This window comes from Nelumbo lutea, chromosome 4 (genome assembly GCF_056320005.1).
Source record: "Nelumbo lutea isolate HS-2025 chromosome 4, American lotus-T2T, whole genome shotgun sequence".
NCBI lineage: Eukaryota > Viridiplantae > Streptophyta > Magnoliopsida > Proteales > Nelumbonaceae > Nelumbo > Nelumbo lutea.
In genome coordinates this window covers 91102028-91126629 of record NC_142687.1, presented here as the reverse complement: position 1 = coordinate 91126629, position 24602 = coordinate 91102028, and the positions used below count along the sequence as shown (strand labels likewise).

Below are 24602 nucleotides of genomic sequence, written 5' to 3'. Positions count from 1 at the left end.
CAAATCCACTTCCATAGCCAAATCTGCAGAAGCATCTTCTATTATCAAGGAGTTTGTACTTGTTTCAATGGTCTTCTGTGTAATTTCTGGATTCTGCATATATGTCGATTCACATTTTGCGGATGATTTGGCAGTAGGATTGGAAATGAAGATATTCTTGTCCATAGGCAAAAAATGAAACCATAAACCGGAATGGGAATGGCATTCCCTGGGAGGGGGTCGGGAATGGCCATTCCCCCATACGGGGGTTCCAATTCCACCTAGAATGGGAATCTCATTTCCATTCCAGTCAACCAAACACTTGGAATGGGAATGGGCCATTCTGATTCCAATTCCAAACTCCCATTCCCTCGAATCAGACAGACCCTTAGAATTACTATTTTCAACCACTGCATTTAATCATTTCTCCTGAAGGAGGCATCAATAGGCAATAATCTAAAAAAGAAAGAAAAGACAAACTAAGGCTGCATTTGGAAACAATGCAAATAAAGTGTAAATCTCAGTTCAGGGTAATTTTATACTCTGGTTCACTTTTGCTTCTGTTTGGCAACATTACATTTATGCATTGACAAATGACAGAAAACACAATTTCCAATACATATTTACATTGATAATAAGATGTAAAAGTACATCAATAAAAAAAGAAGTAAATTTGCATTTAAGTGGGTTTTTGATAAAAAAGACATGTTTTATTGGAATTCGTGTTTACATCCATTACAGCTAAAAATTTATTTGGTGAGAATGTAAATTTGTCAGTGCAAAATTAACCCAATTTTACAATTTATGTGAACCATTTTGCACTCTACATATTTGCATCGTTTCCAAGTGCAGCCTAAAGGAAAAAGAGGATTTTGGTTTGGAGACATTAAACTTCAACATCAAAATAAACAGGAATTACTAAAAGTTTTCTTTAAGAACCTAGATAACACCCTAATTGTTTTCCTGACATGTTAGCTAACAATCAATGTATTCGCAAAGAGATGCATGTATAAGCATTGTTTTGTCTTCTCCCCCGTCAAACTCATTTACAAAACTTAAGTGTTAATAAGAAATTTATCATTATTTTTATATTTTTTAAGGATATCCTAGATTAATATTTAATATGTATACCTGTTGACACTTACATTCAGGAGAAGAGAAATTTGCAGAGAACATGGTTCATAGAAAGTCACAAAGCCAACTGCAATTGGTCTTCACTTCTGAATTAGCCATCAGATATATAGCAAAAGCTTTGATTGGGCAAAAAGAGCAGTATAATCACCTGTATGGTTAGATCCAGAGCACCAATAGATCATAGCTTCTTTTACAGCTTGCTTCCCAATCCTACCTTTGCTTTCCATGGTTACTCTTTATGCACTAATACATTATTGGCTTTAGCCACCTACACAAGCACACTACATTTTTGTTTTATCCTCTAAATTGGATTGTACCTTCAAGAAACAAACCCAAAGAGGCCTGCCTGAATCACAACCAACACGATTTGTTTAAGGCCTTAACATTTGATTGGGTTGGACCTACGTAAACTTGCACTATGGCCTCTTTCGTTTTCCAAGTAGGGGAAGATAAGTTGATATGTCCCATCGAAAAAAAAAAACTCATTTTTCGGTATTAGTGAGTCGCTCATTTACCTGAAGAAGTTACAATCTCCTCAGACTTGGGGTAAATTACTACCCATATGTGCTGAAAATCAATGTGAGGAGACAATATTATCCCTTAAATAATGTTACCTTTTTGGGTAAATTACTACCCATAAGTGCTGTTATCCAAAAATGTTTCAAACACTTGCCCAGATAAGTGCACTTACCCTACCTTAACGTGAATGAAGCCTACATGGCCCTAAACAATGAGGACCCAGATAAGTGCACTTACCCTACCTTAACGTGAATGAAGCCTACATGGCCCTAAACAATGAGGAAAAAGGAAAGCTTGCTGATTATCGATATTTCCCAAAACCTGATCTTTCCAGAAGTGGTGTCAAGTACTCATATGAAGATCTATATTGGAAGATGGGGTACATATCCTATCGTTGCCTCTTACTAGTATATCTTCAATCTGGAATTGTATTTGCTATTACAGTGTAGATGCAGGTAAGGAAACCCTAAAAAAGAAAATCGTGGGAACAAAACATACTCTATATAGACAGACTATAGTTAAGAGTGCATAGCCTTGGCCTCTCAAGGTCAGAAATAAATACATTCCATTTGGCCAAGGAACCCTTTCAGGGTTCCATTGATGGCATTTGACATCCACTACTTCAACTAGCGGAACCACTAAAAAGCCTATTATAAAGGATAGAAGCCTCTCGAATATTTAAACGAACTCGAGTAAAAACATCTTGGGGGAAAACTCTTTTACTGGTTTGCTCCACAACCCAGACTCCAGATCACCGGGTAAACTTTTTTTTTGCTGGTTTAAACTTTAAAACAAAACAAAGGGATGCGCAAGACTTCCATACATATGCTTCGGTCCATTAGTGAGATCGCAGAACCATGGCAACAAAACAAAACAAGAGTTGGTGCAAAGAGGAGTTTTTAACAGTAGAACCATGGCATGGCAACAAAACAAACTAGCCACGAAAACCTTGGCATTACAAGACAACCATGGCGCTATATGAACCATTAATTTACATCTCATACAGAATGAGAAACAATCGAAAAATGCCTTGGTATTCCTAGCAGACTTTTCTTTCACTTTCCTGGCTAGTGGCTACATTGAGAATGTGATTGTTGTTATCGGTTCTATGTTCTTTGCTTCACCCGCCTTCCATTGACATCACTGCCATCAAGAATTGCTTCATTCCCATACCTGCAGACAATGACGGAGTGTTCACCAACCCTGGCTACATATTCCAATAGCTCAGTCAGAACAGAGGGGCAACTTTCCTTCAAGTATTCAAACCCATCCGTTTGCATCACAGCTGCAAACAACACAGCGATTCAACTTTTTAGCCAAACTGCCACTGTGCCACATTCCAAGAGAATTAGCAAAAGCCAAGAAAAATCATATCTTAAAAAAATAAAACACAGAAAAAAACCGGCAATTAATTTCCAATTCTACTACTTTAAATCAGTGCAAATGAAGTTGAAGAGTAGAACTGTACAATGGTAAAACCGAACCGTGTAATCAATCCCAAATAGTAGAGATAAGGCCTTGTAGATTTGAGTAGAATTGAGTAACATCTGAGCATGCTTTGGTACTAGTACTAATTGGACACTATCTTGGAGAGTAGCCCTAGCACTTGGCTAACCAACTCAGACTGCACATTCAACTCTTTATTTATTTATTTTCTCCAAATTACAGGTGCTACCTCTATTACCATGTATAGCATTTTGGACATTTAGATCTAGAGAGTGAAGATAGAAAGCAAACAACAACCATATTTACCTCTCAGGTTTTCAGGCTGTGCAACAAATTTGAGACACACAGCTTTAAGTTGGAAACAGTGGTGTTGCTCTGCCAAGGCTAACGTAGTTGCTACAGTGTTGATGGCAACATCTTCACAGAGCTTGGCTTCACAAAGTAATCTGAGCCTTTCAAGTCCATATCGGTCTGCTGCTGCAAGCAGATGCTGCCCCATCAGTGTGGATGCCCATTTTGAGTTCAAACCAGTGAATTCTTGCATGTCTGGTATGTCGTCCCAGTATATGAAATGGAGTAACGCCTACAAAATGCATAGCCATGAAAGAGAGAAAAGTTAGACTCCTATTGTACTCCCTTTCAACTACAAAGGAGCTTACTTCAACATCCCAACCAACCACCAAAATTAATGATAAGAAAATGAAGTTACTAGGCCTTGAAAAATCCAAGTGATCATGTTTTTGATAAAATCATCATACCAGTAACGACATATTAAAAGCCTAGTATAGGAAATTCTGAAGAAATATTGGGAAAAAAAAGCATCACCAAGCTTTTCCTCTCGATATACTTAAACCACCTTTTTCCTAGTTGTTTCTTTCTCTGGGTGGTTTACCTTGACAAGTTATAGAAAGGGAAGTGAATCAAGGCTATGGCTTCCTCCTTGTTATCAGATTTAGCTCAACCAAAAAATGTTTTACAAATACAGCACTGGAGGGACTTCAATTATCTCTGTCCTAGATCAACCACAGTCATATAAGAGAGAGAAAAGGATTTAAAGACAGGAAGGATGAAGGAAGAGGAATGGGTCTGGACAACAAGAGGAAATAGTGGCTATCCAAATAATTCAATAAATTGGATTGGGTCAGGAAGACAAAAATAAATAGATTCTTCACCACCAATGACCTTGGCAATTTTGTTTTTTCCCTCATAGACCAGGAGACAATATTGACATGCCATCATGGGCTTTATCCACCCAAATAGAAAAGAAATGAATTTATACAGTCACGGTATTTGAAAAGACAGTAATAGATATCTAATAAAATGATGCAAACCAACAATGGTAGAAACTTGACCAAGTTGAAGAAAGCCTTGATAACCAGTAGCAGCACTTGGTGGCTGAACCAAGAGATCGCAGAGCCAGAGCTGGAACAACTAAAATTTGTGAGCAAGAGCAGATACTTAGGAGAAGAATCCAGCAATAAACTGGTGGATATGTAAGCATCTTCTATGGCACCACCACCACAACTCACCTAAAAATAACCAACTCAGCCAACTTCCCTATGGGCCCCTAAAATAAATACGAGGAACAAACCTCATAAAAACAAACAACAATTTCCAAAACAAAAGTGCACAGAAAAAGGACAGGAAATGTAAAGACACGAAGAACATGAACTTCATTTTAAGTTATAATGTCCATGTTATGGAGATAACTTAAGGCAAAGAGTATATATTGTGTATGGTCAGCTGCATCAAAGAAAAAGGTGTTTCACTCTTCCAAAATAGTCATTTCCCATGATATAGAAAATGCAAACCAGCTCTCCTGCCAAGAATTAAATAAAAATGACATCCAAACTAGAATGCTTACAATTTGCAAAGAATAGAAGGCAAACAAAATAAACAAAGAGAAACGTCATGATGACTACATATCCAATCAGCAAGTCACGTACATAGTTGTCAAGGCAACGCCTAGGCGACAAGGCACCCTTGGAGGCTCGCCTCACCCAGTCGTCAAGAAGTTTTGTATATTGTCTTATAAAATACTTTTATATTGTTACTTTTTTGACATTATAATTATAAAATTGACATTATTAAACAAAAATATTCATTTTTTGTGTTTATAAACTAATTTCTTTTTATTATTTTCTTATTTGTTAGGGTTTAATCAACAAAAAGAATTGCTAACTGCTGTGTTGAACCCGCAAAGACTTCAGAATCTGAACCAATAAGGGAAAAACTTAAAGTTTTGTCTAATCAACACATTTTTGTTGATTTCTGGCCCTTTTGAGCTAATTTCTGGTCCAATAAAAGACTCATCAGTTGGTGGGTCTCCTACCATCTCAGTATGGAAACAAGTAGAAAGTCATATGGCCCCAAACCAACCTTTTGTTCCAGGGGTCCGAGACCAAAGCCTCTGCACCAAAAGACACCAAGACACACACTTATATAATAGGCCCTAACAGTGTGCAAACTGGACTCCTGTCTCAAGAATTTAAATCCAATAACAAATTCCCCTTAAATTGGCACACAAAAATTGGATAATCAAAGTGCCACAAGTCCACAAGAATATGGTATATAGAATAACTTGGGAAAACACAAGCCATTTCAAGAGAAGGATAAGCACATTAGCAATTTATCTGAAAAACTAGTGAATGATAAAGAAGTAAGCATTTTATGTGCACACCAAATGATGAAGTTCTTGAGAACTATGGAAGATTTTAAGAAAAGAGTCAAAATATCATTCAACTATTGTTCTATAGTGTTCAAGTAATCATGAGACATAGGTGAAATAATGATGATACATAAATAATTTATATTAAATAAGAAAATTTTAAAAGGAAAAACATCATTTCTCGTATATATCCTAGCTTAAGTTTTACAGTTGTAGAGGTATCCAATTTTACTACAAAACCAAAATAAATAATAAAAGGTGAAAAACATGATGAGAAAGCTTCGAAACCTGAAAAATTCACCCATGTCCATCCCAAGTTGTGTTGAGCTTAGCCTGTGCATGAATTGGGTTGGCAAACTTGGGCTTTGACCATGGTCTAGGTTTGGGCTTAAGGTCCATGTCTTAGGTTGGGTTTGGGTTGACCCTTAACCCAACACATCCCATCCAATGTACAACCCTAGTTGGGATTCACAGTGATTTAAGAAAGAGTAGGCATAGGAGGTGTCTTCAGGAACCATTTAGGAACGGCGGTGGCTATGTATTCAGGGCCAATTGGTATTGGTGAGTCGGTTAGAGCTGAAATAATGGCACTGTTGCAAGGACTGAGGTAAGCAAAACAGCACTTCCAAGAATTGGAAGTAGAAAGGGATTCAAGATTGGTCATATCTTGGACAGGGAAAATTAACCTTTAGCCGGGTTACAATAACTGCAAATGGAATGGCAGATGTACTAGAAAAACCCGGGGGGGGGGGGGTTAATACTTAATAGACACCAGTTGTTTTGTGGAAAAGTTTAACCCTTTGTACTTGGGGTTGGTTGGAGTGCTCCTCCAACTTTTGTACCAAATCTGATCTTAATTTAATGAATTTCTTTTGCTGATAAAAAAAAGGAGGAAAGATTAGGGGAAGTGAGAGGTTACAAACATTGACCATTGGAGAGAGTTGAGAAGGATTTTGTTAGAGAGTATTAAGAATTGAGAGGGTTTTATTGTGATAATTTAAAAATAAATAAATAAACATTTTGTGCTTTCACACCTGCACTCATTTTGCAATTCTAGTTATTCAACATAAAAAAAAAATAAAATGGAATATTAGCAAGGATAATAAAGCTACATTTCCTACCAAAACGTATTGCATTTATAATATGACTAATACCAATGCTAACGTAATATTGTGAAATGAAGAGAAAGCACAAAATGGTGAATGAGTATACATGTCCCACGACCATGAGAGAGAAGTATAAACATTCAGAAAGAGTATAAAAAAAAAAAAAAGCTCTGCTACACCAGGAAAATACATTGGATGACAGTGATAAAAGAAGACAGAAAAATTCATCTGAAGATGGAAATCAGAAATGGATTATCAGGAAAAAAGAGTTGGTATCAGTAAAGCAGTGGCTGTTTTATTCAACTCATACATAACGTGATGATTGTGTCATTGCAACACAAAACCTGCTTCACAAGTCACAACTATAATGTTGTCTTAACAAGCAAGTGGGCAACCAAGACATTTATGTACAGATGCATTAAGTCAAAAAATGACAAGAACCAAACAATGAGCTACAAGTATTTGAACAACCTTAAAAGCTGGAGCCTCCATGTCTTCAACCTTTATGCATTCGGTATTTCGATCCTTCATTGGGCCAAAAAGCTGTGCCCTAAAGACAGGTGAACGCGCTGCGAGCACCAACTTGTGAGCAGAAAAAATCTCTCCATCAACTTCAAAATTTACATCGGTTCCCCTTCCACTTTCCAGGAGATGCCCAAAATGCTGTCCAATATTAGAAGATGGGACTGGTATTGAGTAGATCTTGGGTCCCTCTGTGTGTGACCTAACAACACCAACGCTACAATGAACAGAGAGACAATCATCTTTAAGGTAATCTGATGTCTCGAGAGCAGTTCTTTTGAAGAAACGTTTATAGCCCCTGCAGTATCCAACAATCACATCCGTTACCTTATGTCTATCAGCCATATCCAGTTCAGTTCATTAACCTTGCAAACGTTGTGATTTATTAACCTATTAATGATCTTGGGAATGCTACATGATATCTCAGAAACTTAGTAGCATATACATAAGTTTTGCATATTATAACATCTTGTTATCTTCTTTCAAAACAAAAGTTTAGCATATTATCCTGGATCATTTCATGAAAACGCATCATAGAGAAGAATCCTCCATAGTCAATCATAGCAAAAAGGGGGGAAATTCTGAGGCCCATAATGCAATATCAAGGATTTATGGCCTAACAGAAGTATAGCTAAATATTCCTACCATATGATAGTACAAGGAAATTAAGTTTCCAAATAGAACTCAGCTAATGCAGTATCGAGGTGTCAGTTGTGGTCCATTTTTTCGTCACGTAATTCTTTAGAAAACTAAACTCCTCTTGTTGTCAGTTGTCGCGTTATCCTAGGAACTTAAAGTTCTACAACCGGCAGGGTGTTGGTTCTCTGCATTTTGGTTTTGCAGCCTGATTCTTCCAAGTAAACTTGGGACCGGTAAGCCCGTGATTGTAAATTGATTCATCTAGCCATGGAACATGAAGGCGACCAACTTTCAGTCAGAGGACAATGCGTCTTAGTTATCCTTGCATACAGGTTATAAGTCCTGACTGATCAAACAAAACTTAAGAAGGATTATGTGCTCAAAAACCAAAAGTTAATCAAGAAGATAGTCGGGCAAATACAAAGAAAAGAAAATGAATATCAAGAAAATCAGAAGCAAATAACCTTATCTAATCAATTCTTTGAGGAAATTTAGGGAAGTTGGGCGTTGAGGCAAGAGGGAATCTACAAATATTCGACCAAAGAAATCAAAGGGGAGAGCCAATGTAATTGCAAAAAAAAAAAACAAAAAACAAAAAAAAAAAAAAAAAACTCCAAGAAAAGAACAAGGAAAGAAAATAAAACATTGAAACGACAATGACAATCAATTGCATTGAAACCCTAAAAGGATAAAATTACGCCCAAAAGGAAAACGGGAAAGCCCCCAAATTACCACATGCTTCCTCGGTATTTAAGAGTGTACGGCCCGCTCTCCAACGTCCTCCCAAAATGGCTGTGCACCTTATGTTTCTCCTTGCCGCTTTGATCCAAAAGCGTCAATTCGAAAAGGGCCCTGACATCAGTTCCCTCGCTTGCAAGCGCGATAAACAATGAAACATAGGCCGCGTTATCCTCGATGCTCTTCCCATCGGGATAGAAGTAGATCGCCCACGCATACCCACCAACCCAAAAGATGTCAGACGCAATGTATTTGCCAATCCCTAGACCTTTTGAGAGAGAGTATCCCGTGATCTTGAATTGGTGAGAGCCATTTACGGTCTCTGTGACAGAGGTGGAGATGGTGACCGAAGGAGAGGGGGAGGAAGAAGAAGAGGGTTTGGAGGTTTCACTGCAAACCCTGCCCATGCCCATCCACAACAGAGATGGAGTACGTCAGGTTGAAGACGGAATTGGTTTTCCTTCAAACGAATTGGGCTCTTAGGGTTTTCTATTCCCCTCGAGATTCTAAATTGGGGGTTACGATCCACAATTTGCTAGGCTTATCGGCAGGAATTAAGCCAATTGGACTGGTTTTGGACTCTGAATTAGGGTTCCTAAATTCCTTCCTATCGGGATTCCAGGGATTGGCGACGATTTCTTCTGCAAGATCCAAAATAGGTTTCTAGGGTTCCGTTTCTTCTAGCCCTTTTCAAACATAGATAGAGAGAAAGAAAGAGAGAGAGAGAGAGAGAGAACGCTGCTGAAGGGAATTAAACGGGAGGTTTGGTTAGAATTTATAGAAAGATTTAAATGCAAGAGAGAGAGAGAGAGAGAGAGAGAGAGGGTTTATTTAAAATAAAAATCAAAACAAAAAAAAAGGGAAAAAGAAAAAGGAAAGAAATGTGAGTGAGAATAAAGAGAGTGTGTACGGTGCGTGTCCGACGCAGAGACGCAGAGAGAAACATAAGAAACTAGAACTTTCTATGATGGAGAGAGAGAGATGACGGCTTTTGCTCTTTTTCAGTTTCCCGCACGAGAGTCGGTTTACTTTTCAGAAAACCGCCTTATCTTATCATCTATACGTTTTGGATATCCATTCAGTACTTATGTTCTGTCTTCTGTCTTCTGAGTTCTGACTCTATTCAACATAGCAGTATAGATAATAGATTTTAGGAGGCTGCCCATGTGAGAAAAAGAAACTCCGCGTGCTACCTTGCCACGTGGCTATATGATTGGCTTGAAAAAATTTAAAAAGCTGTTCGCTTTGTGACATAGGGAGTTCGAGCATGATATAAAGTTTGTAACCAATGGCAGCAAAAGCCCTTTTTATCATGCATTTTTCGGAGAATAACGTTTCAGCCCAGTGTCAGAATTTTTAGGCCCAAAGTACAGAAGGGGTGGATGTCGACTTTGAATTGATGCTAATTTATTGATATATAAAATAGGGGTTTTTGACATTTTGAATGTTTATAACTCTTTAGAGAAAATCAGAAATATGCATATTGTGACTGTCAGTACTTCTCCATAAATTTTTTTAGTTGAGAGGTTTAAAAGGGCTAAGGGTAGATAAAAAACAACCAATGAACCTCATATGCTTATTGTTCTATCTCCACCATTTAATACCATGTAATATATAATTTATAACATATCATCATCATCTATGTGGCATCCAAGGAGGATAGCTACACCAATCATATTTTGTTAATCCATTGTATTTAAAGTCATATTGGCTGTTAAATTAATAATGCTTAAATCATTTCTAACCAGTTTCACCCATGTCATTTTTGGTCCATCCATAGCACTTTCCACCTCTAATAAATCACTTTTTTAACTGGAGTTATTGATGGTCCTTTATGCATGTTACCAAACCGTTTTAGTTTATACTCATTTTATAACCTATTGGAGTTATTCCTAAATTTCCATGAATAATTTAATTCTCAATCTCACTTTTTCTAATTTTTCCACTCATCTATCTTAGCATTTTCATTTTTTTTTTCTATAGGCTAAGTTTGAAAGGAGTGCAAATGCAAATATGTAGAGTGCAAAACCTTATATTTTGTATTGTACATATTTGCATTTACACTCTTTCCAAACTGAGCCATACTTATTTTTCTAAACACATTTTTTTTTTAAATCATCCAACACTCTGCTCTACACATAACTAGCCTTACAACTATTTTATATAATCTTCCTTTAATTAATTTAATAGTATTCTCCTATCACATTGAGTTATTGAACCAAGATACCGAACATAATCACATTGAGTTATCTCTTAACCTTCAATTCCAAGTGCATCCTGATTTACACTCTTATTATTATTTAATGGGCAAATTTCCTAAACTATTCCTAAGGCTTAGGAAATTGACTAAATCTACCCTTACTATTTTAATATTATATTAAAGTATTCCTACTGTTTTTGACAATTGACTAAATTCTCTTTACCATTAATGTCCCTTAACGAAAAAATAAAAAAGATTGTTTTATGTAGCCAATTTTGAATACCCATACTATTTGAGTATTGTATTAAAGCACCCCTAAACACTCTAACATTGATTGTTGCTCCCTCATATATATTCTTAACACATAATAATAATAATAAAAAAAGAAACAAAATAATAAGCTAGTAGCCAATTCCACATATGGAATGTCGAAAATCAGAATTAGGCTTAGATGATGATGGTCAAAGGCCTAGGTATATTTGGACGTGAGTCCAACCTGTAGGTCATTGGGGCAGTTGGGTTCACCTACTAATTCGTCATCCACTCATGAGTAAATGTTTACATTACACTATTATTTTTCATCAATTATCATTCTTCATTAAGTCTTAATTTTGGGCCAAGGAAAATAAACAATTTCTCTGAAAATGATATTCAATAAAATATACCCCTAAGTTATACAAATATTGCAATACGATTCAAGGGGACCAATATTTGTTCAGAAAATGATTTATCAAAAAAATAGATATCAATTATTAATATATATATATATATATATATATCCATTAAATATTAAATTTTAAGTCATTTTAGGTATAACCAAATATCATAAATTAACAAATTTTTGAAAAATCAAAATCACTTATTTGTCTTCATCTCAAACACAACCAAACCAATTTTGCAAAATTCAGGCCGGCCAAAAAACCGAAATGCTCAGTCTAGTTAAAAACTTAAAATAGATAGTCCCAAATAACGAGAATTGGAGCTAGAAAACAGAACACAAGGCCAAATAAATGGCAAAGACAATCGGATTCAGTTCTCGCACAATTGTCCTCACACCGTCTTTATAATCACTTGCAGCTGTGTATTGGGAATATCTTCCTATAAATAAAAATATACAAATATAGAGATATTTTCAATGCATGGCTGCAAAAAGCTGTGAGAACAATGTTACAACAGTTTTTGTGAGAACCGAGTCCAGTCTCCCCAAAGAGGATCTATTATATATTTTGATAGTTTGAATTGGTCAAATTTCAAATCTCCTATTCATGTCTACCCACAAAACACCACCTCTGTGTATTGGAAACATTTTCTGTGCATAATAAGATATAAGCGAATGAAATATTCTCCATGTGTGACTGCGATGTTTTATGTGTGTCTCGTGGGTAGTAAATCTGGACTCGAATTGGACGTGCATTTAGAAATAACGCCAAAAATTAATAGCTAGTGACACAAGAGGGTTCAACGTGTTCCCGTCAACAGTGGACGCGTGGCTAATTGAGAGGATTCCCGTAGAATGGAGGAACGAAGTTAATTGGGTAGCAATAACAACGTTATCTCTACGTCTCTACATGCAACGGAAACAATGAAGGTCCCATGAGGAATATATTGTACATGACCAAGTTAAAGACTTCAGAATATATTGTAGATCTTTCATATTTCATATTTTGCTTGTCAACATCAAGGGGATGAACGAGATTTTGGTTACAAAGAACCTAATCTGATAGTGCGGAAATGGAATTGAAATTTTTTGGAGTCCCATTATTGAAATTTTATTCCAATAAACACGTTAAATCAAATTTCAATATATGACATGGTTTATTGATTTTTCATTAATTCATGTCAGTCCAAGTGTGATTTTACATCTTATAATACGCATTTATCATTAAAAATTTTAACAATATATATATAGATATAATGTAGTAATAAGAGTTTCTCATACATTGTAGAGATGAGACTTGGATAAAATCCTACTACCAATGGTGTATCTATGTTGAAGTCAATGTGGACAATTGTCCCTACTGAAATTGTCCATTTATCTTTGTGGTTAGTGGAGAGAACAGCCATAGATTTGTCATAAAATTGAGATTATTTTGTTTCTTTATGGAGCGGGGCTTATTGAAAAAGGGCACACTCACTCTAACGGTGTACCTTCGGGAAGCCCGCCAAGGCTGGATTTCATGTAGGGCCTTGTTTGTCGGTCGAAGAACGCCACAAGTGGAAGTAACCAATGGATATACTTAATTTTTTTTTTACAATTACCCTCACTCAAATAAAATTTGATTTCTTAGTCTTCTTTCGGAGGTGAATATATAAGAAATAAAGAAAAATATACAAGAATAACACTCATGTCCTTGTCCCATGTAGACCAAGTTATAAGGTTGGGGACTTAGGGTTTTAACTTTTACGTTTTTATGTTTTTCTTTTCTTCCTTTTGTTTTTTTTTTTTTTTTTATCATTTCACATCCCTCAACAGATCAATTTTATCTAACTACCTTGCCTCCTCAAACCTAGAGATGACAATTTTCCCACCCTTGTTAGGTACCCAACCTCTTCAACCTAATAGGGTCGGGGATGGTGATTGTCTTGGTGGCAATAGATGTTAATAGGGATACCCAGTAGAGGATAGGGACGGGGATGGGGAGTAAAGTCCTTGCCCTACCCCAACCCCAAAAACACTTCAATTAAGAAAGTAGGGGATTTGGGTCCCCATTGAGGAGTCCATCTCCATCAAGGATCAGGGATGAAGGTTAACCTTTCTCCCCACTGTGGATTGGGATTAGGGTTCGGGGTGAGGAGTATGGTCCCCACTTCAAATCCACCCTGTTATGATTAAATTAATGTGATCAAAGGTCCTAGATCCACCACTTCCCGTTGCCACTATGGCTGGGGATGGGCTACCCCCATTGTTAGCCCTATGATACGAAGCCAAGAAAAGAAAAACAATTTTTCATTTAGATTTGATCCAAATCAATTGGATCCACTCTAAAATCTGACATATCCATTTTCCTACCTCTCAACACATTTTGGATCTCCTACCCACAACTTACTCACGAGATACTACTTAGTGTATGGGGAACATCTCTCCATGTAACAGAGGAAACATTCCCAATGCATGCCTGTGGTATATTATGAGTAGGGGTGTTGGAAGAGTTCGTTCCTAGGAGATCGAATCTGCTCCTCACACATGGTGTCTCACATTGACCTCACATGCACATCCCACCATGCATTGGGAACATCTCATGTACTTATGTATTATTATTTATGGAAGATGTTCCCAATGCATGGTGGAATGTGCCTAAGTCATTGTGAGGCACCCTATGTGAGGAGATCCCACCTCCGTCCCTAGGAGATCCAAGCTCTTTCCAACAGTCTACCACATGAATCAAAATCAACATTTAAACAAACGAAATTTCAAATCCTAATTGAATGGCATGGATTGTGTGTGTGCGGAGAGACAAAAATAAATAAATATTAAAATTTTAGACTGTGTTTGATTTGAAGGAAAAAGAAGGGAAAGGTTCCTACTTTTCCTTGAAACCAAACATAACTTTAAGGCGATTATCTTGATGTGAGGCTAAGGCAAGTATGGACATTATATAGTAAAGATTCTATAGAATATAATTACCATATGTTCATTCCAAGTTCATCCATCCAAAAACCACATAGAATATCCTATTCTTATCCATTGTTTCTCAAATTACATAATAGCTTTTATCAAATTATTACTCGACTTTGCTTTGTCATCCCACATTTATTCCAAAATTTCAATATTTTTTTATGTATTTTTATGTAATATATATTTTTTGTACCAATGCACATTGGTCTGCTGCAACTATGGCCACAGTGAAATATTGTGACCTCAAAATAACTCATAAAAAATACTAAGGTTGTGTTTGGTTTGAAGGAAAAAGTAGAGAAAGGCAAAGAAACTTTTACAAACCTTGTATGGGTTTCCCTACCTTTTCCTTCAAACCAAACATAACCTAAAGAGATTCAACTAAAAAGCAATACTAGGTGTCATGAATTTAGAACAAACAAGGATTGTGTTGGTGGTTGCAGAGTTTGTGGTTACCATGCCAGCTTTTATTCACAGGAAGAACTCTTGTTAGTTATAGGAGAAAGTTGAGTTGAGTTTCCTTTGTCATGATGATATAGATGGGAAGAATGACAAAATAAAACAAGAGTCTTCTATATTTTTCTATGGGGAGTGTCTCTCTCTTCTTTCTTTTACATTGTGTTTGGTTTGAAGGAAAAAAGTAGGGAAAGGTAGGGAAACTGTCACAAACCTTGTATAGGTTTCCCTGTCTTTCCCTTCAAACCAAACATGGCCTTAATGTGGCCTAAGCCAAAATCAATTCAACCTTTTAGATAGCCTCCATACAAATGACTTGTGTCATCAAACAGAGAATGGGAAATACAATCGAGACGGTTTGAACACCAAACAGTAGGAGAAGTCTTATTGAGTGGAAGACGTTTAAGTAGACCTATTCATGAGGCGGGCTTGGGCTTAGCTTTTGTCAAAATTTGAGTGGGCCTGTCTTGAAGCCTGAGCCCCAAACAATGTAAAGCCAAGCCCGAAGCCTGGCCCATGAATAGACCTATACGCAAAGCTGTGAATTACTTAATTTATTACTTAATCATTTTTCTTTTTTTAGAAAGCCATTTAAGTGGGAAAATGCATTTGGCAAAATCAATTCAACCTTTTAGATAGCCTCCATACAAATGACTTGTGTCATCAAACAGAGAATGGGAAATACAATCTAGACGGTTTGAACACCAAACAGTAGGAGAAGTCTTATTGAGTGGAAGACGTTCAAGTAGACCTATTCATGAGGCGGGCTTGGGCTTAGCTTTTGTCAAAATTTGAGTGGGCCTGTCTTGAAGCCTGAGCCCCAAACAATGTAAAGCCAAGCCGGAAGCCTGGCCCATGAACAGACCTACACGCAAAGCTGTGAATTACTTAATTTATTACTTAGGCATTTTTCTTTTTTCAGAAAGTCATTTAAGTGGGTAAATGCATTTGGCAAATGTTTTCTGGGAAACGCTTACCTGGGTAAGTGCGTTTATCAGCATTCTTTTATTTCCTAGGTAAAACTAAACAATGACCGTTATATCCATAAAAAATGTCATTATTAAAGGGACAATCTTGTCTCATCATGTGCAAGGAATTTTTCCCACGGGTAGAAAAGTTATTTACCTAAATGGGCGGAGGGTAATACTTATCTAGGTAGTTGTTGTGTTCAAGAATCATTTATTTTCCATGAGACTCACCAATACTAAAAAATAAACTTGGATAAATTGGTCAACTCGACACCCCTGTTTACCAAAATGAAAAATTTCTTACACTACCCCTAAGTTTTAGAATATGGACTAATACTATCCCTACAGTTTGCAAAATCCCTTTAAATTATCCTCAAGTTTTCTGATAGATGACTAAATTTACCCCCACTGTTATGATTCCTTCACATTCCATCAGCATGTGATTGCATGTGATTGTTGTAACTTTTTAAAACCCAATTTTGCCCTCACTGAGAAAACTACATAAACACAGACACAAATTCCGATTATTGGTTTTCAATTTAACTAATATTGCAACTCATGGTTTTCTTGCTAAATAGTAATTATTTCCATTACCACCCAAACATCCACAACCAAACTAATCTTTCTTGTTCTTCCACCATCTCTATCTAAAAATAATTAAAACTATATAGAATAAGAGGACCAAAGGGAAGTTTCCAAATCCCAAAGAATGAAGATGATACAATAGCAACATCCAACGTCTTTCTTTCTACCACTTACATCAACTTATGCAACATTTTCTGAGAAAATAATGTCTTTTTTTTTCCTGTTTGGAAACATTACTACTAGGTAGGATGTTTCCTAGAGAAACAACAACACTTTCTGTTTGGTACTAATGCTCCATGTCTATTTTCAGTACTGGTACTCATTATAGTAAATCGACATCACATCTTCATTGGTAGCAACGAGTTGCAATCTGAGAAAACGCCAAATTTGTCGTTGCTCTAAATCATGCCTTCTCAATTTCCAATGCATGGTTTGGAGCACCATTTTTTTATGGGAAAACGGTTCCAAACAAACAAGCATTTCCTGGAGCACTGTTTTTTCGATGTGACACTAATGTATCACCATTTTCTGGAGCAACGTCATCGATGCTGATGAGGGCAGATTTGGCCCTATAGTGGAATTGTGACACGTGGCACCTCATGCCAACTAAGTATGGCCTCTTGGCAGCTCGCCATAAGCGGCTTGCCACAGGCAGCTCGCCACAAGCAGCTCGCCACAGGTAGCTTGCCTTAAGCAGCTCGCCATAGGCAGCTCGCCACAGGCAGCTTGCCACAGCTCACCATAAGCAGCTTGCCACAGTCAGCTTACCATAAGCAGCTTGCCACAGGCAGCTCACCATAGGCAGCTCGCCACAGGCAGCTCGCCACAGCTCGCCACAGGCAGCTCGCCACAGCTCGCCATAGGCAGCTTGTCACTTGTAGAGAAGCTCGTACAGTAGTATCGCAGGAAGATCTCCTGCCTGACCACCTGGCCTAGACACTGACCCGCCGACTGACACGTGCACTGACCTAACAACCTGGCCCAGATACTGACCCGCCGACTGACACAGGCGCCGCCTTGACAATCTGGCCCAGGCGCCGACCTGACCGTCTGACACAAGCGCCAGCCTGACGACCTCGAGGAGTTCACCACCGTACCCCGGTTTTGACGGGATGTGACGAGTCTTACCGTTTGGAGGCTTTTCACCCACCTAACCCGCGAGGCTCCAATATATAAAGACCTCACCCCCCAAAGGGGAGGGGGATGGAAAAAATGGAGGTAATCCCTACTCTCTAGCTCTCTCATTTCTCCAATATTATCTTCAAAGATCTCTACAATCAGAGTGCTAACTTAAGCATCGGAGAGCCCCCATCGGGAAAATATCACCGGGACCTCTGATTCAGTTCTTGCAAGTCCCTCAGCTCCCGCCGCCTACAAAGAGGAGGAAAAGATGGAGTTCTCACAGGTCCCTCAGCTCCCGCCACCTACAAAGAGGAGGAAAAGATGGAGTTCTCGCAAGTCCCTCAGCTCCCACTGCCTATAAAGGAAAGAAGACCACCTCATGCTGAGGGCAGTCGGGTTGCACCGCACCAGGGAGCTCCACCATTCTCTAAGTCACAGGCCGCCTAGTAGGGAGTTCGCCACCAGGTAGCTCTCCACCAGGCACTTCGCCACCAGGGAGCTCGCCACCAGGTAGTTTGCCACCAGGCAGTTCGCCACCAGGCAGTTCGCCCCCAGGCAGTTCTCCACCAAGCAGTTCGCCACTAGGCAGTTCGCCACCAAGTAGCTCATCACTAAGGCACGTCACCACCGGGTCAAATAATGAGATACTTAGCCAAAAAATTTTTACATCACAAAACATTGGTACGTGGCCATAAACGGTTACATCAGATGCCAAACAGACACTATATATCTTTGGTTCAATTTCCCCTCTCCTTCCTTCTCTCTATGAAACTTATTATAGACAGAGCATGGAGCAAGAGCTCCGGTTGAAACCCCATTCAAATAACAAAAGAGATACTACTACTGCACCCGTTGACGTAGATGGTAGATCAACTTATGCAAACTGAGTGCTTGGATCAGAAATGGTGATTGCATCCCTTGTTTCTGTTTCTTAGGCTCAGTTTGGAAAGAGTACAAAAATAAACATGTACAGTATAAATGCATAAAAAATAACACAAAATACAAGGTTTTTCACTCTACATATCTATATTTGTACGTACTGCTTCCAAACTGAGCCTTACTAAATTTGATGTGCACAAAATGGCGTTTGTAGCATTGTTTTTAGTTTGAAATTTGAGAATAAAAATGGAAGAAAAGCACCATATTTTCATTAGATATGGAAAAAATAGATCATCGTAGTTTCTAGTGCCCAGAGGTTTGTTTTTGTGGGGTTGTTCCTTGATGGGCTCCCAACATCCTAATGACGATGTCAAGATTGGGGGCTCCACCGAGTGCTTCATGGTTCCCAATGGACCTCCGGTTTTGTTATGGACTGTGTTTAATTTGAAAGAAAAAATATGGAAAAGAAAGGAAAGGAAAGGTAGGAAAATCTTTATAAATCCTGTATGGTTTCCTTACCTTTTTCTTTTCTTTCTTTACCTTTTCCTTCAAACCAAACATAACCTAAGGGTTTTAGCTGATGCCATGCCAGTGGAGCATCAATGAGCATAGTTCTTCTTAGGGATTAATCCTCTTGTCCGTCTTCATTTTTTGGGATCCAACAGTTTCTCTTTGATTCCCTCTCTTCATTACCTTAGTTTCTTCAACTGGACACCCAGACACTGTTGTTATCTCTATTTGAAAATTTGAAGAATAATGAAGGGTAAAATAGTCATTTCAGTATTTTTATTAATATTTAACAATGACATCAATTGTTAGAAAACCCAGGGGCTATTTAAGGGACTTTATCTATTTCCCAAAATTTAGGGGTAGTTTAAGAAATTAAAGGTTTCAAAGAAAGATAAAAGTGGCTTAAAAAACAAAAACAAAAACAAAAAGAAAAATAAAGCTCTCAAACACTTATCCTATACGACCCTCATCCCAATCTTATTCTGTTAACCACTGTGGCTCAGTTTGAAAAAAGTACAAATATAAATATGTAGAGTGCAAAACCTTATATTTTGTATTATTTTGTATATATTTGTATTGTACATATTTGCATTTGAAAGAAATACAAATACATATAATAATACAAAATATAAGATTTTACACTACATATTTGTATTTATACTCTTTCCAAACTGAGCCTAATGGTTACCTTGAGGGTTAGAAGAAGTATAGTGATATAGGGCCTCAAATACTAGGTACAGCATGTTATTGTATATTTAAGGGAGCAATAGCAACCAAAGGACAAATTATATGCATCAAGTGCCTATTTGGGAGGCTTTTGGGAATTGGGGTGAGGCTTCTGTGTTTCAATTTGGGCTGCTCCACACAAATGACAGAAATCACATAAGCTGTATTTGGTAAAAATCAGAAAAACCAATGTTGGCATTCTGAATACTAGAAATGCAATTGTACAGTCCAGATCTGCTATTCACAGAGTGCTCGTCACATCGATCTCACAGCATGTTTTAACTGTATGTCAAGAACATCTTCCATACTTGCATGTTATTATTCATGGAAAATGTTCCCAATACACTGAGATGTGACTGTGAGGTTCTTATGAGGAGCGCTCTGTGAGGAGTGGATCCCAATTGGCAACTGTAACCTAAAGCTACTTTTGATAACTTTTCTGGAACACGGGTGCCTAATGACCATGAAATCTCCAATGCAGAAATCACACCAAATGAGCTCCTAATATCACTTTGCCCCAAATCCTAGATATTGCCTTCAGATTTCCATTATTAGAAGGTGCACCAACAGCACCAATTTAGGTGTTATCTAGCCAAGATCACATCTACGCACCACAAATGCCTTATGTACACATCTCAGTGTGCATTGAGAATATCTCCCAAAGTTGTTGGTGGGAGATGTTCTCAATACACAGTTAGGATATACTATGGGGCGCAGATATGAATTCCATCTAGCCTCATCCCTAGATGTTTGTTGTTTGTCATATTTTGCCAGGTGGCTATTGTTTGGCACGCAACATTTTCTTCACATAAAAATTGCCATCCCAAAATTTTAGTTGACACATATCATTGTTTTTAAAACTGACCCAGAGACCGAACTGGTCAGGGGTCCGGTTGTTCATTCGACTTGAATGGTTGGTCCATTCTGACAAAAAAAATTAAAATACTGTCAAAACCATTCAAGCGGTTCAAATGGTAAAACGCCTGGTTCAGCGGTTTACTGACCAAAATTAATGTTTTTTCTTGAGAAAATCTGGTTTTGGGGGGAAACAAAACCGATCACCCGACTGGTTTTTAACTGGTTCCCGGTTTTTTGGTCCGGTCTGATTTTGAAAACAATGCATTAAATGATGGAAAAACATTGCATGGAATAGCATTTAATTTGTTAATTACATTGACGGTAAGATAGCAAATCAAATTAAAGAGTTAAAGAGGGGAATCAATTATTGCATTAATAGATATTTGGATAAGATAATATTTAACGTACTATTTACTTCAAAGGGCATAGTCATGTAAGGAAACCAATGATAACACTAGTGAATTGGATGGGCAAAATAATCTTTCAAAATTCATGACTCAACTAATTGATTAATGTTGGTTGCATTCATGCTCCTATCATTAATAAGTAAAAACAACTTAAATCTTTTATTTTGAATTAAGAGGTGGCAAAATTACCCTTAAGTATTTGGTGTGACAGAGAGAGAGAGAATTGAGGAAAAATTTTTCACGTATTTCACAAATTTTACTAAGAGCTTTCCCTCAACTCTGTTCCTTATTTTTTATTAAATTAAGTATAACTTAAATTTCTCCTATTAAAAGGTTATACGATCTATTTCCGTGGAGGATTAATATTTTAGGTTTTAGCATGTAGTTAATGGGTCAAACAGTTTGACGATCCAATTCAACTATTCAACTCACTCATATTAAAATGCAAAAATAAAAAAGAAAGAAAAATATAGAATGGCTCCGAATTATCTTTAAAGATTAGAATAAATAGAGTTTGTTTCCTTATAAATTTTAGGTGAGTTAAAGGCAGCCCTCTTACCCATGCATGATTTAAATTAGTGGTTTTGAGTTGCATTTTAAAGAATAGAATAAAAACATGGGATAAATGTGCAAAACCACTAAAACATGAGGCACTGATACAAAAAGTCTTTATTTTGCACCTTATTCATGTTGCCTCTATATTACATAAAACTTCATCCTTACCTTGGTCACTATTTTGGTTATGAAAATAATTTTTCGTTTATATTTTGTTGCATGTTCTGGTTATAAAAATTAAATTCAAATACCATATGTCATATATAGTGTTAATATTTATACACGCATGTAATATTTGCTCTTGCAGTAGTAATTATAAGGTCTTGTTCATTTATCCAATAAGTTCACTTACCCATGTTTTTTTATTTACCAAATAAGTAATATAAATATCTTTTTATCCATAAAAAGTTAATGTCAAAATGGGTAAACTTATCTCATTATGTTTTATAATTTTTCTTTTGTGTGGGAAAATAAGACCCTATTTGGTAACATTTCACACGTTCTTGGTGTTTTCACGGAGCAAAAATGCATTTCGTACAAGAAAAAAAAGGTGTTCTTGCATGAGAACAACACCCAAAGAACGCGTTCTTTGGGAGTGAAAAATCGATGCTCCCAAAGAACGCATTCCCAAGGAACGTGCAATTCCCACGACATTAACCCCAATTAACGAACACGTGTTAACGACTCTCACGTGAGAGAAGGGGTATTTTGGGTACTTCACACTAAATGATAGAAAGAAGCCCTAATAAGCATTTTCATTCGATAGTGAATTCCTCCAACTTGTCGCTACAAATCTCAAAGGAAAGAGGGATTCCCTTAGCTCCAACAGAACAGAAAGCGAACGGTAGAAAGCACCAACGACGATTCCGATCAGGAACGCGCCAATAGGAATGTTGTCTCGTCATGTACCTAGTTTTGTATCGTGTGCTCTATTTTAAACTCACCTTTTCTCCGGCCAGATTTGCCTGAAATCATTTTTGCTCCCACCGCGAAGATGAGTTTTAAACAATCTCTAACCAGTGCAATCTGAAATCGTTTTTCTTATATCATTTGGTTTGCATTTGTTATATGTTATGCCGAATGAGTGTAGTTTCTTCTCTAATCCCATTGTTGTGTTTTGTCATGTCTTTTGTTATATGTTGAATATCATCAAGATTGTCCTTTGTTATGTGTTATGAACCTTTGTCCATGTGTTGGATTGTTATGTTTTTTGTTATGTATATTGTTACCAATCTGATACAGGATGAACATTTTAAATTTGAAAAATAAAATAAAATAGATAAAAGAATAAAAGAATTAGCAGATCTATATGAATGAAAACACAGGGAAACTACTACGAATCGACAACTCATATTAAAGAAGCAGGTCTGGTATTCATTGTGTTTCACTATCCAAACTCTATTTTTACTCTTGTAGAACAAAAAATCGTTCTCAAAGAATAATTTGCCAAATGCATTTGCTACTTTTGAAGAGCAACAAATAAAATTTTTATTTTGGAACATGAATTTCTAAAAGAACAAGAATGGAAGAGAACATTGCGAAACAGGGCCTAACTTACCCATTTGAGAGATTGATAAGTTTTACCCAGGTAAATTAGCCTCTCTTTATCGCGGGGCCTAGAAGTTAACGCAAAAAGAATGTTGTAACCCCCTAGGCCTAAATGTAAAACTTGAGCATTGATTATGGGACTGTTTGGTATTATTGGTGTCTAAGGCATGATGCTGCAACATCAGCACCCCATAAAAGTTTTGAGTTCCAATGCTCAATGTTCCAGTTGTTTGGACTTTGGAGATGTTTTGGGTTAAAACATTTCACATAAAAATCTGTGTTAGGGATTGTTTCAAAAAACATCAACACTCTGACCGACAAAGTAATTGACTGTCTTTTTTTTTTTTTGTATTTTAGAAGAAAAATCATTCAGACTGATGTGGTGCTGATATGTATGATAAACACACATTTCTCATCAAATGGGATTTATATTTCAAGTATAAAATGGTGTTTTAACTCAAAACATTATAGAATGAAACACCATCATAGCTCCACAACCTGGTCTACCATTCCGGATTGTATACGGATTGTCGTGCTCAATGGGATGTAATTTCAAGTGAATGAAAACTGCCTTCGTTCTTTAGAAAAAAAAAAAAGAAAAAGAAAAAATGAATGGACACACTTACAAATTTGTTCACTTATATGGTTTCACCCTTTCAAATGTACTATATAGAAATGCAACTTGGTAGGGGTGTCGATTAGATTGGATTTGGTCCAATCCAATCGACCCAGTCCAATGTGAGCCCGTTACAAATGAATCGGCTCTAATTCAATCCAATATAATTTGGACCATTTTGGATCAGTCCAATTCAATGTTCGGACCATCCAATTTGTTCAAATTCATTTTAATTTAGATTGGTTTCAACAAAAACCCGGTCCATTGACACCTATATTCTTATCTTATATCAATGGACCGGATATTGGCTTAATCCAACCAAATCCAATATAAATTTATTACGGACGGACCAGGTCCGGTCCAATCTAATAAATACTTTGGACTGGATTGGTCCAATCCATTGTCTTTTTTATCTGTCCAATCCATCCAAATTGATTTTGGATCATCCAAAATCGGTCCATTGTGAAGGAAGGGTTACGATTTATCATATGGACGGCCGAACTATGCTAGATGATTGGGAGAAATTTCAAAAATTTCCTAATACTTTCAGGAATTGAATTCCCTATGTTTTAAAAAAATTGCATTTTTCATGATCGGTTTTGCACTGAACTGGACCAGATTTGAAACCAACCAAAAAGGGAGATGTATACTTGATACGGATACCACAAATGCAGATCCCAAGGTGGAAGTTCACGCCCAAATCAGTCATAAAACCTGCCTCCACTGAATATGGCACAGTGTACTCCTGAAGTCGATTCAACAACACAATTTTCAACAAAACTACAATCCAACTATTTGGGTCAAA

At 37.1% G+C, this 24602-nt stretch overlaps 1 protein-coding gene across 1 annotated transcript; it reads right to left on the bottom strand.

Moving 5' to 3' along the window:
• Nucleotides 1-2447: 2447 nt before the first annotated feature.
• Nucleotides 2448-9705, bottom strand: LOC148861764 (BTB/POZ and MATH domain-containing protein 1-like). The gene is made up of 4 exons (XM_088981850.1): nt 8746-9705; nt 7324-7672; nt 3385-3661; nt 2448-2917 (listed from the first exon to the last, which is right to left on the bottom strand). The coding sequence occupies exons 1-4, from the start codon at nt 9162-9164 to the stop codon at nt 2739-2741; spliced, it is 1224 nt and encodes a 407-aa protein (XP_088837976.1). The 5' UTR covers nt 9165-9705; the 3' UTR covers nt 2448-2738.
• Between the last annotated feature and the right edge of the window lie 14897 nt (nt 9706-24602).

What these genes read in the sequence shown, in the direction of transcription:
- LOC148861764 (XM_088981850.1), bottom strand. Translation starts at nt 9,164, where the DNA reads ATGGGCATGGGCAGGGTTTGCAGTGAAACCTCCAAACCCTCTTCTTCT. An exon ending in AAATACCGAGGAAGCATGTG is followed by an intron (nt 7,673 to 8,745) that starts GTAATTTGGGGG and finishes TGGATACTGCAG; the next exon opens with GGGCTATAAACGTTTCTTCA. An exon ending in ACAGCCTGAAAACCTGAGAG is followed by an intron (nt 2,918 to 3,384) that starts GTAAATATGGTT and finishes TGTTGTTTGCAG; the next exon opens with CTGTGATGCAAACGGATGGG.